Source organism: Petaurus breviceps, unplaced genomic scaffold (assembly GCF_028583685.1).
Source record: "Petaurus breviceps papuanus isolate PSGF00001 unplaced genomic scaffold, PetGlider_PUasm1.0 126, whole genome shotgun sequence".
Lineage (NCBI taxonomy): Eukaryota > Metazoa > Chordata > Mammalia > Diprotodontia > Petauridae > Petaurus > Petaurus breviceps.
The window spans coordinates 80,688,481-80,705,723 of record NW_027185655.1 but is presented as its reverse complement, the minus strand read 5'-3'; the positions used below and the strand labels follow the sequence as shown (position 1 = coordinate 80,705,723).

General features: G+C 36.4%; 1 protein-coding gene and 1 pseudogene across 1 annotated transcript; one reads left to right on the top strand and one right to left on the bottom strand.

Annotated features, from left to right (window-relative positions):
* The first annotated feature begins 385 nt into the window (after window positions 1–385).
* Window positions 386–3,513, top strand: LOC138171195 (vesicle-fusing ATPase pseudogene; annotated as a pseudogene).
* A 10,029-nt stretch (window positions 3,514–13,542) lies between these two features.
* Window positions 13,543–13,984, bottom strand: LOC138170660 (large ribosomal subunit protein eL34-like). Its single transcript, XM_069100144.1, has one exon. The coding sequence runs from the start codon at window positions 13,947–13,949 to the stop codon at window positions 13,596–13,598; it is 354 nt and encodes a 117-aa protein (XP_068956245.1). The 5' UTR covers window positions 13,950–13,984; the 3' UTR covers window positions 13,543–13,595.
* Window positions 13,985–17,243: the final 3,259 nt, after the last annotated feature.

Sequence of the window (17,243 nt, the reverse complement as noted above, 5' to 3'; positions counted from 1 at the left end):
GTTCCTTTTGATCTCATCTAGGAGAGCTTTGTGTGCTTGGGACCCATTCCCTGTTGACATTTCAGCTGTGGGTGTGGAGTCCACATTGTCTCCCTCTGAGTTTGGTTCCTCCCTCTGAGGAGAGTAGGACTCCAGAGTCTTTGTCTTTGTAGTCTGCTTTCTATCCATTTTGAGGCAGGGCCTTAGCCACACCCTTACTCTAGGGATCCCAAGCCTTTCCTGTAGAGGGCTTTGCTCTGGGGCAAGAGTTACCATGTTTTCAGGATCAGAGGGAGGGTTTGGAGCAGGTAAGGTTCACTCTGTTATCCTGGTTTTTGGAAGTCCTGATAGGGGCCTTTTTTTTTTTTTTTCAATTTCTGGGCTATGAAATGGCAGCCCTAGGTAATTGTCGGTTAAGAGGGTGGGCCGGTCTATGCAAGCAGCAAGATGCCCTACGGACGAGTTGTCATTGAGCAACTGTGGAGTTGTAAATGAAAAGGACTTCCAGTCTGGCCAACATGTGGTTGTGAAGACCTCGCCCAATCACAGATACACATTTACATTGAGGACTCATTCATCAGTTGTAGCAGGCAGTATTGCCTTCTGCTTACCCCAGTGGAAATGGGCTGGGCTTTCTATTGGGCAAGAGATAGAAGTTTCCTTATATTCATTTGGCAAAACAAAGCAATGTAGTGGTACAATGACCATTGAGATTGATTTCCTACAGAAAAAAAAGCATTGATTCCAATCCTTATGACACTGACGAGATGGCAGCAGAATTTATCCAACAGTTCAAAAATCAAGCTTTCTCAGTGGGACAACAGCTTGTGTTTAGCTTCAATGAGAAGCTTTTTGGTTTGTTAGTGAAGGATATTGAGGCCATGGACCCCAGCATCCTGAAGGGAGAACCTGCTACAGGGAAACGACAGAAAATTGAAGTCAGTCTGGTTGTTGGAAATAGTCAAGTTGCATTTGAGAAAGCAGATAATTCTTCTCTCAATCTCATTGGTAAAGCTAAAACCAAGGAAAATAGACAATTTATCATCAATCCTGACTGGAACTTTGAAAAGATGGGAATAGGAGGCCTGGACAGAGAGTTTTCAGATATATTTCGTTGAGCTTTTGCCTCCTGAGTATTTCCTCCAGAAATTGTGGAGCAGATGGGTTGCAAACATGTGAAAGGTATTTTGTTATATGGGCCCCCAGGCTGTGGTAAGACCCTTTTGGCTCGACAGATTGGTAAGATGCTGAATGCGAGAGAGCCCAAGGTCGTCAATGGGCCAGAAATTCTTAACAAATATGTCGGGGAATCAAAGGTAAATATCTGTAAACTCTTTGCTGATGCTGAAGAAGAGCAGAGAAGGCTTGGAGCTAACAGTGGTTTGCACATCATCATCTTTGAGGAAATTGATGCCATCTGCAAGCAGACAGCATGGCCGGAAGCACAGGAGTTCACAACACTGTTGTCAACCAATTGTTGTCTAAAATCGATGGTGTGGAGCAACTAAACAACATCTTAGTCATTGGCATGAACAACAGACCTGATCTGATAGATGAGGCTCTTCTTTGACCTGGTAGACTGGAGGTTAAAATGGAAATAGGTTTGCCAGATGAGAAAGGGCGGCTACAGATCCTTCACATTCACACAGCAAGGATGAGAGGGCATCAGCTCTTAGCTGCAGATGTGGATATTAAAGAACTGGTCTAGAGACCAAGAACTTCAGTGGTGCTGAATTAGAGGGTCTGGTTCAAGCTGCACAGTCCACTACTATGAATAGACATATTAAGGCCAGCACTAAAGTGGAAGTAGACATGGAAAAAGCACAGAGCCTGCAAGTGACAAGAGGAAACTTTCTTGCTTCTCTGGAAAATGATATCAAACCAGCATTTGGAACAAACCAAGAGGATTATGCAAGTTACATCATGAATGGTATCATCAAATGGAGTGACCAAGTAACTAGAGTGCTAGAAGATGGCGAGCTGTTGGTGCAGCAGACTGAAAACAGTGACCGAACACCTTTGGTTAGCATTCTTTTGGAAGGCCCTCCTCACCGTGGAAAGACAGCTTTAGCAGCAAAGATTTCAGAGGAATCCAACTTTCCTTTCATCAAGATCTGTTCCCCTGATAAAATGATTGGCTTTTCTGAAACAGCCAAATTCCAGGCCATGAAGAAGATCTTTGATGATGCATATAAATCCCAGCTCAGCTGTGTGGTTGTGGATGATATTGAGAGACTTTTAGATTATGTCCCTATTGGACCTCGATTTTCCAATATGGTATTGCAGGCCCTTCTTGTATTACTGAAGAAGGCACCACCTCAGGGACGCAAGCTTCTCATCATTGGTACTACCAGCCGCAAAGATGTCCTGCAGGAAATGAAAATGCTTAATGCTTTCAGCAACACCATTCACATGCCTAACATTTCTACAGGAGAACAGTTGATGGAGGATTTGGAGCTTTTGGGTCACTTCAAAGATAAAGAACGTACCACTATTGCACAGCAAGTCAAAGGAAAGAAGGTCTGGATAGGAATCAAGAAGTTACTAATGCTGATTGAGATGTCACTACAAATGGATCCTGAATACCATGTGAAAAAATTCCTGGCACTCCTAAGAGAAGAAGGGGCTAACCCCCTTGACTATGATTGAATGTGGACTCTACTGTGCAAAGTGACCAAGGGAAGTGACCAACGTGAAGATGACCGCCATGCATCTTATTCAAGGGCACTGGCCTAATGGAAATGCAACTCTACCTTCCATAAGCCCTCAGTCTGCATGTGTAGTGCAATATATTCTCATTCCTTATGCTCGTCTTAGATACTCTGGTGTTTTTGTAGCAGGTAATAGTTTGCTTGGTGTCATGCTTCTATTTCTGTGCAGACTAAGAGAAGACATTCTCACTCAGTTTTTAGGTGTGGAAAGAATGGACTGTACTTGCAAACATTAAATATTTCAAGTGTCTTGCCCCCCGTACCACCAGCAAATTTAATGAACATTGCAAGTAAACATCTTGCTTAACTGAGACCAAACTCATGATAGGAAAGTGAGACAGCAGTGGTACCTTAGAAGGGGATGTGATTCTCTATGTATTATTGATGTGTTTAGATGTCAAAGACAACAATTAGATTATGGATTTCCAGAATACCCATTATTTCCCTTGCCTAAATCCATATGAATCTGAATTTCTCACTTGCTCTTTCTTTGGTCATTTGAAATAAAGTTTATAGTCTGTGGTCAGAAAATTTTTCCTGGTGGGAGAACAAAATAAGACTGCAGAGGCAGCATCACATTGAAGACACAGAATTTCCCCTTAATATTATTTGTTTGATTTGGAGAAGTTCGTACTATAGTACCATTTCATGTGGTTGTTAAAAACCAATGAGTTATTTGTGGGAAAGTATACTATTATTATGAAAAATTATTCAGGAACTTCTTTGTGCTAATTAGTGTCCCAGCTTTAAGCGAGCCAGTTCCTTAGAGCTGAAGTTTGTTACTATCCCTACATTTTTCTTTCCTCAGTGAGAAAACTTAAAAGTTACAGTCCAGTCTTTCTTCCTTTGGAACCAGCTACCAAAGTGCTAATCTATACTATGCAGTATCTAAGGAGTACACTATCATTATTATTATTAGTTGAAATATTCAAAAAGACACCCTTTCCCCTAATCTTTTGATTTCATTCTAGCAAGTATGTCAAATTTCAGTTATCATCTGTCCATTCCTTCCAAAAGGGGCATGGCAATCAGATTCATTTCTTTTTGGTGATTTTCTGATAACTGAGTTAGGGTCTGCCACTTTCTCCCCCACCCCCACCTTCAAAGGGAAGACAAACAACCCAAAGCCGAATGACAGAGCTTGACGCTAACCTGGCCAGCCTGGCTGCTGGAGCTTGCAACCCCAGCGTGATGTGGATCTCTGTCATTTGTACTCCTGGTGGGAGAGCAAACCATTCTCCAGGCCTTGCTGAATATGCTTTTAGCATAGTCTTATGCACATCATCAGCTTTCTTTTGGAGTTTTCATCCTCTGTTATTTTCAAGTGATGTGTGCTGTGAAAATCTGTGATTTCCAGTGACCAGTATCCATGGTGACCCCTCTCTGTGTAAGATCTTGCAACTTCCTCTTCCCAGGAAATCAGCACATAATATATTAACTTAATGTCTCTGGTTAAATGACGTAAATGTTTTTATCATGCTTTTGTCCAAGAATATATTGAGAACTATGTTATATTTAATGCCACTGACTGTATGCAATAAACAGCACATATATTTGGGAAAAAAAAAAAAGAAAAAAAAAAGAAATGGCAGCCCCAGGAGTATTTGCTGTTCAGGAGAGGGGCCCCTTTATTTGCTTCTTACCTTGTACTTTCCAGTCCCAGTCCCTTGGTGACAGGCCTAGTAGTGGCCCTTGTAGTTGGTGGGAAGACTTGCCCTCCAAGTTGATCAGGCCCTTTCTGGGCCTGCCTCTTTGTCTGCAGGCCACACCTTCCAGGCTTGCCTCTGCTTCTGCCTGCCGGGCCTTCCAGGCCTGCTTCTCTTTGGGACAGAGTTTAACAGAAGGAAGAATATTAGCTGAATTACCTTTGATGAATAATATGGTAATTTATTATTGTCCAATGCTTCTCCTTGAAACAAAACCCCAAGACTCTTCTGGTGATGCTGCATAACTACAGAATTTGGTATATAAAAGTATCTGAATTAACAAAGCTATTGGTCACTCCTGAGGGAAAACATCATCAGCATAATGATGTTGTAAAATATGAAGAACCACATAAAAGGTATAAGATATTGTCAAATAAATACATAATCAGGAAAGGTATTGTGGCCTTGTAGCAAGAGTAAGGATGATGCATACATGTTCCATTCATTTCATTATATGTTGAATAACATTGAGATGAAGGTTCCAGTCTAATAGGCAGATGGCCTGTGGAGCATTGAAGGGAGATAAGAGATACAAAAGCATGGTTTTGTTGTGTTCTGCATCCATGGAGAATAAGCAAAAGTAATGAGATCACCAAGAGTCATGGAAGAATGTTACAAGCAAAGAATATCCACTAAAGTCTTTTGTACAGAAAAATGGCATGATTAGAACTGCATATTAGAAATGGGATCATAGATTTGACTCTGTAGCTGGAAAGAGTGTTACAGATCATTTCATTAAGACCCTTAATTTTACACATGAAACAACTGTTGTCTCAATATTAAGTGATTTGTTCAAGGTCAGGAAGATCATTAAGTGGAAAAATTCTCATTCTAACCTATGTCCTCTGACATCAAATTCTGAGCTCTTCCCCCTCTAAGATTAACCTGGAAGTAGAATGTGAAATGACTTCAGATTAGCAAAAGTAGGCAGAATGTTAATGAGAAAGAAAGCATGCAAAAGGTTTTTTTTTTTATTGTAGTATTGTTCTTTCTCTGTTTATGTATTTCTTTGACAATGTCTCATACCTCCTATGTGGTTCTTCATATTTTACAATATCCTTACACTAATGATGTTATCCTTCATTGTCTTTGGAGTGACCAATAGTTTTCTTAATTCAGATATTTTTATATACCCAACTCTGAAGTTATGCTGCATAACAAGAAGAATACTGGGATTTTGTTTCAAGGAGAAGCATTGGACAATAATAAAATACCATAGTATTGATCAACAGCAATACAGCTCATATTCTTGCTTCTGTTAAATTCTGTCCCTATTACGTCATGCATTTGCAATATTAGTTTAAGATTTGTATATTGAATGATGAGGTCTACAAACTTAGCTTACAATATTGCTCAGAAGAGAGATAAGGAAGGGTGGGTCTATTTGAACCATTTTGCAAAAGCTATTTAGAAAGTGACTAAACTATTAGAGTTGCTGAAATCAAAACTGATTGTTAAGTCCAAAGATATTTGTAACATTAAAGGAATTAAATTAGACTAATTTCAGGGACTTGGGAACTGGTTTGTAAGGAAAATGAGTACTATGAGCTTGATAAAGGAGGATCTATAAGTAGCGGTATATCAAGACCATAAATGTTTAAACTACCTTTGTTATTTAAAGCATTTTTCTTCCAGAGGAAAGAAAAAAAAGTATCTTTGGGTGGGGTTTGTGTTGTTTCAAATGAAAAATCTGAATTCTAAAGAAGAAATTCGCTAAGTTTTCCATTGTGTATAATTAAAATGAAATTCAAAGTAGGTAAAAATTAAGTTTAGAGCTCATTCCCCAAGTTTATTCACAAACCCAAACTTACATCCCCCAAGTTTTCCTTACAAAGCAGTCCCCAAGTCCCTGAAATTAGTCTTATTTAATTCCTTTACTATAGAGGAAAGTAGATTGGGAAAATTATAAGATGTATACATGGATACATATGCTACAGAAATTAGCAACTGGATGAATAGATTCTTTTCGTGTCTAACAATGATGTACCTGTATTTATTGAATAATATCTATGCATTCAACTCGAGCCCAGGTGCTTTGGGGAATTCAAAAGATGAATAAGAGAATTTTTCTTACCCTACAAAAGATTTTGGTATGTTTTTGGTAATTACATTAAACTACATTGAAACAAAAGTTTATATTACACAAGACAGAATTGTATAAAATAAATAAATCTTAATGGTTGGGTAGAAGGTCCAGATACTTGTACTGAGAGAAAAAAAAAAAAAAAACAAGTCCTTGTCCATGATCCGCCACTTCTTTGCTAAGGGAGATGAAATGATTCACTTGACCTGTCAGTCCTCACTGATTTTATATAGCAAATGAAATTGACTCCCAAATAAGATCTTGGTTTCTAAGACCTGCTCTAAAATTCCAGAATTCTACAAGTCTCAGTGAACTATAGAAAGAAGAATTAATGAGAGTTGGAGCAGTCACTTAAAAGATTAATTACAATGTCACAGATATGAAGAATTCTTAGCTCTGACTTTAAAAAAAAAGGTAGAATTGGCATATGTAAAGAAGGAATAATAATCTAGGTGAGATAATTAAAACTGAGATGATAATGAAGAGGCCAATTAGTCAGAGTATAGAGCTTATGGTGAATATATAGCATATTATTCTAAATAGGTAAAATAGGACAAGACCATGTAAGATACTGACATGAAAGTTGAGAAATGTAAGCTTACAATGGAATAAACAAATGAATGGATGAACAAATAAATAAAACCTTTATTATTGCACATTTGCTATGTGCAAGACACTATGATAAATGCAGGGGTGGGGTGTGGAGGTAGGTACAAATAGGAAGGTAAAACAGTTCCAGATTTCAAGGAGCTCACATTCTAGTGGAAAGAGGACACATAGGATAAAATTGAGTTTCACAATTCCAAAGAACACATGATGGAAAATGCCAGTCACATGCAAAGAAATACCTATGGAGTCAGGATGAAGAATGGAGCAGACTACTTCCTTTTTGGGGTTTGTTTATTTATTTTTCTTTCTAGTGGTTTTCCCCATTCATTATAATTCTTTCTATTCATCATAATTTACATGACCAATGTAAAAATATGTTTAAGAGAAATACATATGTAGAGTCCATATCAGACTGAAAACTCTCTTGGGGAGGGAGGAGGAGAAAATTTAAAACTTATGGAAGTGATTGTTTAAAATAAAAAACAAATAATTTAATTAACCAAAAAATGTATAAGTTTAAAATAAAATGGAAAGGTCCCAGGGTCCTTAGAGTGCAGCAGAAAAGCAGATGTCAATGCTTCTTCTTTAATGCAATTTGCACTGATGCTAGAAATATATAGGTAGTATTTAAGGGTATGTAAAGGGAGTGACTTTATAAAATAGATCTTTAAGAAAGTATTATACTGGTAAGGTATATTGAAGAGAGGAGAACAGAGAGTCAGAGCCTAGCTAAAGAGTATTATCTAAAACTAATTCCAAGAAAATTTTGAATTTTTGTCATCCACTCCCAAGATAACTACATAGAGAATGAATTCATCATCAGACATGTGAAGGAAAAACAAACAAATAAAAACAAACCTTTCTTTTCCATTCTCTCCCCTTCCTTTTCCCTTTTCTGAATTTTTCTTGGTGTTCTTACCCAGATACTAAGGTTCTGGGTTAAAAATTTTATCTCTTTTTTACCTACAAAGTTGAGCTTATTGTATGCTAATTAAGATCAGGCAATAATAAGTGATAAGGAGAAAAATAAAAAAAAAACTGAATGGTCTTCTAAATGAATTGGTATCATTATTTGATAGTGAGCCATCACATCGTTTTTTTTAATTTGTCTGTGTTTTTTTATTACTATTTAAAATCTGACTAGTCTATTTGCACCTCATCTTACTATCAACATCTGTCTTATTGATGAAGTCATTGAACAATCTAAAATGTAAGATGTCTTTTACAACTTATTTTGAAGTATACATGTAACAGATGGATGAAGAGTTGAAACATTTTTAGAGGTGTAGTCACATAACTACATGTATATAGTTTTGTAATTTGTTTTCCTCCTACTTAATTCACTGAGAACAACTTTCTCAGTGGTGTTTTACACTAAGATAAATTTAAATACAACCCATTTTGCTAAATAGAGTGTGTTGCTACTTTTATGATTACAAAACATACCTTCTATAAGGTTTTTCCCCCAGAACTGCAAATGTAGTCATAATAAAAGTCTTGTCATTTGGATTTGTTGAAACAATAGCTTTTTGCCAGAATCTGTGGTTTCTAAAAATGATTGCCTTTTAGAAATTCTCACAAATAGATTTATAAGCCTTCAAACTGAAAAAACAATGGAGAGTCTGCTATGCAGATAGACCCCAGAAGCGATTAGAGAGGATATATTTCCAACTTTATGGCAACATTCTTTACTTTTATGTTCTATTTCCTCTTGAACTGATAAATTAAAGTTTGCTTAAAAATACAAAAATAAGAAGAAGAAAGGGAAAAGCAACATAAACAAACTAGTCACTTTCTTTCTCTTATTAAAAAATAAACTCTTAAGATGCAGAGGCAGGCCCAGAAGGGGTCTGATCAACTCAGAGGGCATGTCTTCCCACCAACCACAAGGGCCAATCCCAGGCCTATCACAAAAGGGCTGGGACTGGAAAGAGCAAGATAAGAAGCAAATACATGGCCCCCTGTCCTGGACAGCAAATACTCCTGGGGCTACCACTTCATAGCCCAGAAATTAAAAAAAAAAAGCCATATCAGGACCTCCATATACCAGGTTGACAGAGCGAACCTCATCTACTCCAAACCCATCCCCCCTCTGACCCTGAAAACATAGTAACTCTTGCCCCAGGGCAAAACCCTCTACAGTAAAGGCTTCCCTAGAGGAAGGGTGTGGCTAGGGCCCTGCCTCAAAATGGGTAGAAAGCAGACTACAAAAACAAAGACTCTGGAGTCCTACTCTCCTCAGAGGGAGAAACCAACCTCAGAGGGAGACAATGTGGACTCCACACCCAAAGCTGAAACATCAAAAGGGAATGGGTCCCAAGCACAGAAGGCTCTCCTAGATGAGATCAAAAGCAACTTTGAAAGCCAAATGAGAGAGATAGAAGACAAAATGAATAATTCTCTGAAAACCAAAATAGCAGAATTAGAAAAATATTATAATAAAGAAAGCATCTCTCTAAAAAGAAAATTGTATGATATGGAAAAGAAGCTCCAAAAATTAACCAAGGAAAATGATTTGCTAAAAACTAGAATCAACCAAATTGAAACAAATAACTCTATGAGTAGCCAAGAATTAGGCAAACAAAGCAACAAGAATGAAAAATTAGAAAAAGAGGTAAAATACCTCAAAGAAAAAATAACTAACCTGAAAAACAAATCCAGGAGAAATAATCTGAGAATCATAGGCCTACCAGAAAATTGTGATGAAAAAATGAGCATGGACAATATTCTCCAAGAGCTTGTTTTATGAAAACTTTCCTGACATAGTAGAACCTGAGGGTAAAATAGAAATCGAGAGAATCCACCGGACACCTGCTGAAAGAGATCCCAAACTGAAAAGTCCTCGAAATGTTGTGGCCAAACTCCAGAACTAACAGATAAAAGAGAAAATACTTCAAGCAGCCAGAAAGAAAAAAAATTCAAATATCAAGGGTCCACAGTGAGGATCACACAGAATTTGGCAGCCTCTACACTGAAAGATCGGAGGCAGTGGAATACAATTTTCCGGAAGGCAAAATGGGATACAGAAAAGGCTTTTGAGAAAATACAGCATCCATTCTTATTAAAAACATTAGAAAGTAGAAGAATAAATGGAGCATTCCTTAAAATAATAGGTAGCATCTATTTAAAGTCATCAGCAAGTATTATATGCAATGGGGAGAAGCTAGAAGCATTTCACAAAAGATCAGGGTTGGAACAAGGGTGTCCACTATCACCCGTCTTATTCATTCTAGTCCTAGAAATGTTCTAAGTAGCAATTAGAGAAGAAAAATAATCAAAGGAATCAAATTAGGCAAAGAAGAGACCAAGCTATCATTCTTTGCAGATGATATGATCATATACTTAGAGAATCCTAGAAAATCAAGTAAAAAATAACTACTTGAGACAATAAATAAAGTTGGCAAAGTTACAGGATATAAAATAAACCCACACAACTCATAGGCATTCCTATATATTTCCAATGAAATTCAACAGCAAGAGATAGAAAGAGAAATCCCATCTAAAGTTACTGTAGACTTTATAAAATATTTGGGAATCTGCCTGCCAAAACAAACCCAGGACCTATATGACCATATCTACAAAACACTTTTCACACAAATAAAATCAGATCTAACTAACTGGAAAAATATCAATTGCTTGTGGCTGTGTTGAGCTAATATAATAAAAATGACAATTTTATCTAAATTAAATTATACATTTAGTGCCATACCAATTAATTTACAAAAAAATTACTTTATAGAGCTAGAAAAAAATAGTAACAAAATTCATTTGGAAGAATAAACATTCCAGAATATCAAGGGAATTAATGAAAACAAATGCTAGGGAAGGTGGACTAGCTATACCAGATTTCAATCTGTATTATAAAACAGCAGTTATCAAAACTACTTGCTACTGACTGAGGAATAGAGGGGTGGATCAATGGAATAGATTAGCCACATGACATTCAGAAGTCAACGACTATAGTAACATATTGTTTGATAAACCCCAATACCCTGTTTTTTGGGATAAGAATTCACTATTTGACAAAACTGCTGGGAAAACTGAAATATAGTATGGCAGAAACTGGGTATAGACCATTATCTAACACCATATACCAAAATCAAGTCTAAATGGGTGCATGATCTATGTATAAATGTTGATACTGTAAGCAATCTCATAAAACAAAGAATAGTTTACCTCTCAGACTTGTGGAGAGGGAAACACTTTATGACTAAACAAGAATTAGAGAACATTGTAAAATGTAAAATGGACAATTTTGACTACATGAAATTGAAAAGCTTCTGTACAAAAAAAAAAGGTATATAAACAAGATTAAGAGGGAGGTAGAAATTGGGAAAGAATCTTTACAACTTATGTCTCTGACAAGGGACTCATTTCTAAAATATATGGAAAACTGTATCAAATTTACAAGAATACAAGTCATTCCCAAATTGACAAATGGTCAAAGGATATAAACAGACAATTTTCAGAGAAAGAAATTAAGGATATCTATAAGCACATGAATAAATGCTCCAAATAACTATTGATTAGATAAATGCAAATCAAAACAACTCTGAGGTACCACATCTCACCATTCAGATTGGCTAAGGTGACAAAACAGGAAAATGACAAATGCTGGAGAGGATGTGGGTGAATTGGAACACTAATGCATTGCTGGTGGAGTTGTGAACTGATCCAGCCTTTCTGGAGAGAAACCTGGAATTATGCCCAAAGGGCTATAAATACTTTCATATCCTTTGACCCAGAAACACCACTCCTAGGGTTATATCCCAAAGAGATCATAGAAGTGGGAGGAAGACCCATATGTACAAAAATGTTTATAGCAACTCTTTTTGTTGTGGCAAAGAATTGGAAACTAAGGGGGTGCCCATCAATTGGGGAATGGCTAAACAAGTTGTGGTATATGCATGTATGCAATACTTATGTGCTATGAGAAACGAGGAGGAGACGGTCTTCATGTTTACCTGGAGAGGCTCATACAAACTGATTCTGAGTGAGAAGAGTAGAACCAGGAGAAATTTCTATACAATCACAGACACAACATATATGTGATGACCAACTTTGATAGACTGGACTCTTCTCAGCAATGCAGTGATATAAGTCAAACTCAAAAGACCCATGGTGGAGAGAAATATATACATCCAGAGAAAGAACTAGAAAGAACAGAGTTTATATCCAGGTGGAAGCAAAATACCTGATCTGTTTCCTTCTCTTGTTTTGTTTTATGTCCTCTTTACTATTTTTCATTCCATATGATACAATCCTTCTTTATGACCTGACTAATATATAATGTAAAAGTATTTACAGATCCTATACTTGACTATATGCCGCCATGGGGGAGAGGAGAGGGAGGAGGACAAAAAGTGAAACTCAAGGAATTGTGGAAATGAATCCTGTAACCTAAAAGGAAACAAACAAGTTAATTTAAAAAATAAAAAAAATTATTAAAAACCAAACTCTCAACTTTCAGGCTATGTATATGAACTTAAATACTTTTGTAATAGTGCTTGTATAGAATAAATAGAATTATTTCTTATAAATCAATAGAAGGGATAGACATCCTTGAATTTCATTCTTTATGCCTTTTCCCCCAATGTTTAAAAAAAAACTTGGAAAAGAAAAAGTATTTAAGGTCAGAAGGTTAATTATCATAGGATACCAGATCATAGGCTTAAAGTTTGGAAGCAGATAGGGACCATAGTGGTTTTGCATTTTAACCTCTTCACTTTCAAGGTGAGGAAACAGACTGAAAGCAATGAAGTTACTTGTCAGGCTCATGCAACTAGTAGTGTTAGAAGTAGGATTTGAACCACAATCCTTATTTTTCTCATTTCAAGAAATCCTGTATGATAAATAATAAACATTGTTCTGAGAATTGTCCATGTTTTCTTTACTTCCTTGTGAGTTTTCTTTTATTCTTTGCTGTGTACTTTTTTATTTTGTTCTTTCCCCCCTTCCCCTACCCCTTGAGAAGGCTATGATAAAGTTTAAATATGTTTCTTTATAGCTATAATTATATACATACACATATATACATATTCAGATACTGTTTACTTCTACCTTGCCCTCCTATTACTTACCTGCCCCTCTCTAAGGATCCCACCCTTATCCTCCCATTCCCCAAAATCTAAACACCTTCTATACTCTCCTTTTGGCTATTCCTCCCCTCTAAAGATTCCTCCCTTGTCCTCTCTCCCATTCCTTATGCCATACCAACTTATTTCTTCTCAATCTAGAAGACTTTTATAGTCTCCTAAATCTATATGCATTGTTCTCTCTTAAACCCATTCCCAATGAAAGTAGAATACCAGAACTACCAACCCTTCTCCCCATCTAATTCTTCTGTATTAATTCTTCCTCTTGTACCTCATTTGTATAAAGTAATTACTATTTTTAGCTCTTCATAAAAGGTTTTACTTTTTAAATTCATATCATTCTCAGGTTTTCCTCAAAATTTCTTTTTTTTCACATTTTAATTTTCTTTATTATTCAAAATACATATCTTTTCTATTTACTTTTTTGACTCTGTGCTTGGGCCTTCAACACCTTCACAACAATTTTCTGCTCCTCAATCAGGAAAGCACGCTTGATCCGGTCACGGACACATTTAGCACACATGGAGCCACCATAAGCCCTGCTGACATGCTTTTTTGTCTTTGATAGCCTCATAAAAACTTTAGGTCTCACTGCACGAACACCTCGAAGTCTTCCTGGGCACAAACCACAGGCTGATTTTGGTGCTTTCCCAACTTTCTTGGTATAAAGGTAAACAATTCTGTTACCTGGGGTTCGTGACAGCCGAGTTTTGTTGGAAGCTGTATTGTAAGACAGCCTACAGTGGTATGTCAGACGCTGAACCATTTTTAATTTCTGTCAGGTCCGCCACCGGAAGAGGCCTCAAAATTTCTTATGAGCTCCCCAATCATTAATAAGAATCTTAGACAAATATTTAATATTTTACATATATAGAAAGTGAACTCTGTCCTTATGAATCCCTTTTAATCAGTCTTTGATATGGGTCTTATATATCTCTTGGTTTTTGTATGTCAAATATTCTATTAAGTTTGGGATTTTTTTAACAAAGCCTTGAAAATCTGAAATTTTATCAAATGTCCATGTTGTTTTTTTTTTTCTTTTTCATTCAGGACAATACTTAACTTTGCAAGGTATGATATTTTCGCCCAGAGTCCCAGTTCTTTTGCTCTTTGATATGTTGTATTCCAAGACCTCTGATCCTTTAATGTCTCTGCTTCTAGGTATTGTGTAATTCTAGTTTTTGCAACATCATATTTAACTTGTTTTAATTTTGATGCCTTTAATATTTTCTCCTTGAACTGGGGGTTTCACAATTTGACTATGATATTCCCACGATTTTTCCTCATAGGATATCATCTAAGTGGTGATGGATAGATTTTTTTTTTCCTATTTCTCCTTTCGGTCTTTGTTCAAATGCTTCAGGATTATTTTCTTTAATTATTTCTTATATTATTTTATCAAGATCTGCTTTTGTTAGTAGCTTTCAGTTAGTCAAATTACTTTTTATATTTTCTCTTCTTGATCTATTGACCAAATCTATTGTTTTTCTTATAACATATTTCACTTTCTCTTCTATTTTTTTCATTATTCATATTCTCTTTAATTATTTCCTGATCTTATATAATTTTGCTGACTTGACTTTACCCAATTCTAATTTTCAGGGTGTCATTTTCTTCCTTAGGATTGTGGATCTCTTTTTCTAATTGATTACCTTTCTTTTCATACCCCTTTTGTATTTCTTGGATTATTTTTATTTTCTTTTTTAGTTTTTCCTCCATCTTGGTCATTTGATTTTAAAGTATTTTGGGGAGTTGCTCTACCTCAATATCCTCCTCTGAAGATGAACCCTGGTCATTTTTATCCCCATAATACAGCTCTATGGTTGGATTCTTTCTCCTTTGCCCACATATTTGTGTGTGTGTGTGGTAATAGCTTAAATTTTGTAATCAACTCTAGCCCTGGGATATGGGAAATGATGTCTCTTGTCCCAGATGTTCAGATCCCTAGAACTGAAGCCAAACCTCCGAGCTCCTGTAGGTGCCCAAAGTCAGGAGCTTCCTGCCCCACTGATTCTGCAGTCACTGAACTTGTGCTGGTTCCTTCTCAGCCCCACCATTCTTCACAGCACAGCTGGGTTAGATTTTCCTGGTCAGCAGAAGTTCCCTCAATCTTCCTGGGCTCAAACTCCCAACTTCCCTCACTATCTGGGGCAAAAATTCTTGTGACTAAGGCTGAAGCATCCTCTCAAACCAACTAACCTCAGGGTTAGCAACTTATTGTTAAAATGAAACCTAGGCTGGAGGTGTTTACCATTCACAGGGCTTAACCCTTCTCCTGGGATTTTTCTTCTGATCTTCTCAAATTGCCCCAGAAAACCTTAGTTTTGCCCCTATTCTTATTTATCTACACTTTTCTGCCCCACAATGCAATTTAAACACTTTTATGAGGGAGAATCTTGAGAGCTTGGGATTTCTGACCTACTCCACTATCTTCCCAGAATTTTCTCTAGGTACTATTATTATTACTATCCCTTGTAACATTCTATCACCTTTCCACAACCTATGTAGACAATATAAACTACCATGGTCTCATATCATATATAGGAGGAAGTGGACCACAAACCCCATAAAAAACTAGTGGAAAACTGAAACATAACAGTTGTGTTTTTGTATTTGTGTCATAGTGATGGGAGTGGAGAGGGGAGGGTTGACACTAATGATGATTATTACCAAGTTTTCCCTTTTTATATAAACAAGTTACCATTGTTGTCCTACCAATGTTGCAAGTAGGTTTTGTTCTTAGAAGTCTAAAGCAAAGATTGCCTAGATTAGGTGTGGGGCAACTGAAGCCTTGAGGCCACAAATGGCCCTCTATGTCCCCAAGTGCCATCCTTTGATTGTATCCAAACTTCACACAACAGATCCCCTTAATAAAAGGATTTCTTTGGGTGCCCAGGTGAATAGAGCACTGGACCGGGAGTCAGGAGGACCTGAGTTCAAATCTGGCCTCAGACACTAGACACACTTACTATCCATGTGACCTAGGGCAAGTCACTTAACCCCAATTTCCCTGTCCTCTCCCCTCCAAAAAGCAAACATAAAAAAGAAGGATTTGTTCTGTAAGACTTTGACTGAGTCAAAAGGCCCAAAGACATAAAAGGTCACATGTGACCTCTAGGATAGCCTAGTTTAAATTGGCTAGTGTAGGACTAAAAGTCTCATCATTCTTATCTCCACCTTGGATGCAGAAACCTGTAGTGTACAGGAACTAAGTCACAAATTAATCAAAACAAAATATAATAAAGAAAAATATATTAACTAATTTGAGCTTAAATAAATCCTTATCACAAATTTAGAAAACAAGGAACAAAATTCCAAAATAATTTAGAAACTGAGAGTTTGTTGTAGAACAAATATTGTGAAATTATTATAAAATGCATAAATAAAAAGAGAAAATGGGGAAGATTACAAATGTCCATCTCACAATTTTTTTTGGTCTTCTAGATAACTGTTACTATTACCCAAGGAAATAGCCTGAACACTTGTTCTTTAATAGAAGACAAGAAAATTTGTTCAAAAGATTTTCTACCTTTCCCTAAGGAGTCTAGAAATAAAAGCTGACCTAGATAGTAGGGAAAAACTGCAGGATCTTAATGTTTTTGAAAAAAAAATATATCAATTTATCAGTATAGCTTATTATGGAAATGTATGTATGTACACATATTCTAATAAGAAATATCATTTTGTTTACATCCTTCATTCTGAATGAATTCTAATCTTTGCATTGATAATCTCCCATTAGTATTTTATGTAGCTAATTCAGAGCAGGGACTCTCTTTCACCTTTCTTTGTATCATCAACCCTTGTTAAATGCCTGGCAGATAGTAGGAAATTAATAAAAGTTTATTGATTGGATGACTATGTAACTTTGAGCAAATCACTTAAACTAACTTTGTGTTGCTTTTTTTCCTTTTAAAATTGCTAAAATCCTGAATTATAAACATAATTTTGGATACATTATGGATTAGATTATACAAAATCAATATTATGTAATACATTCAGGCAAAATTTGGTTAGCAGTAACAATAGTATCAAACTACTAAATATTAACAAATGTAAT

Bases quoted from the DNA above. Each gene is read 5' to 3' on its own strand.
- LOC138170660 (XM_069100144.1), bottom strand. From the start codon at position 13,949: ATGGTTCAGCGTCTGACATACCACTGTAGGCTGTCTTACAATACAGCT.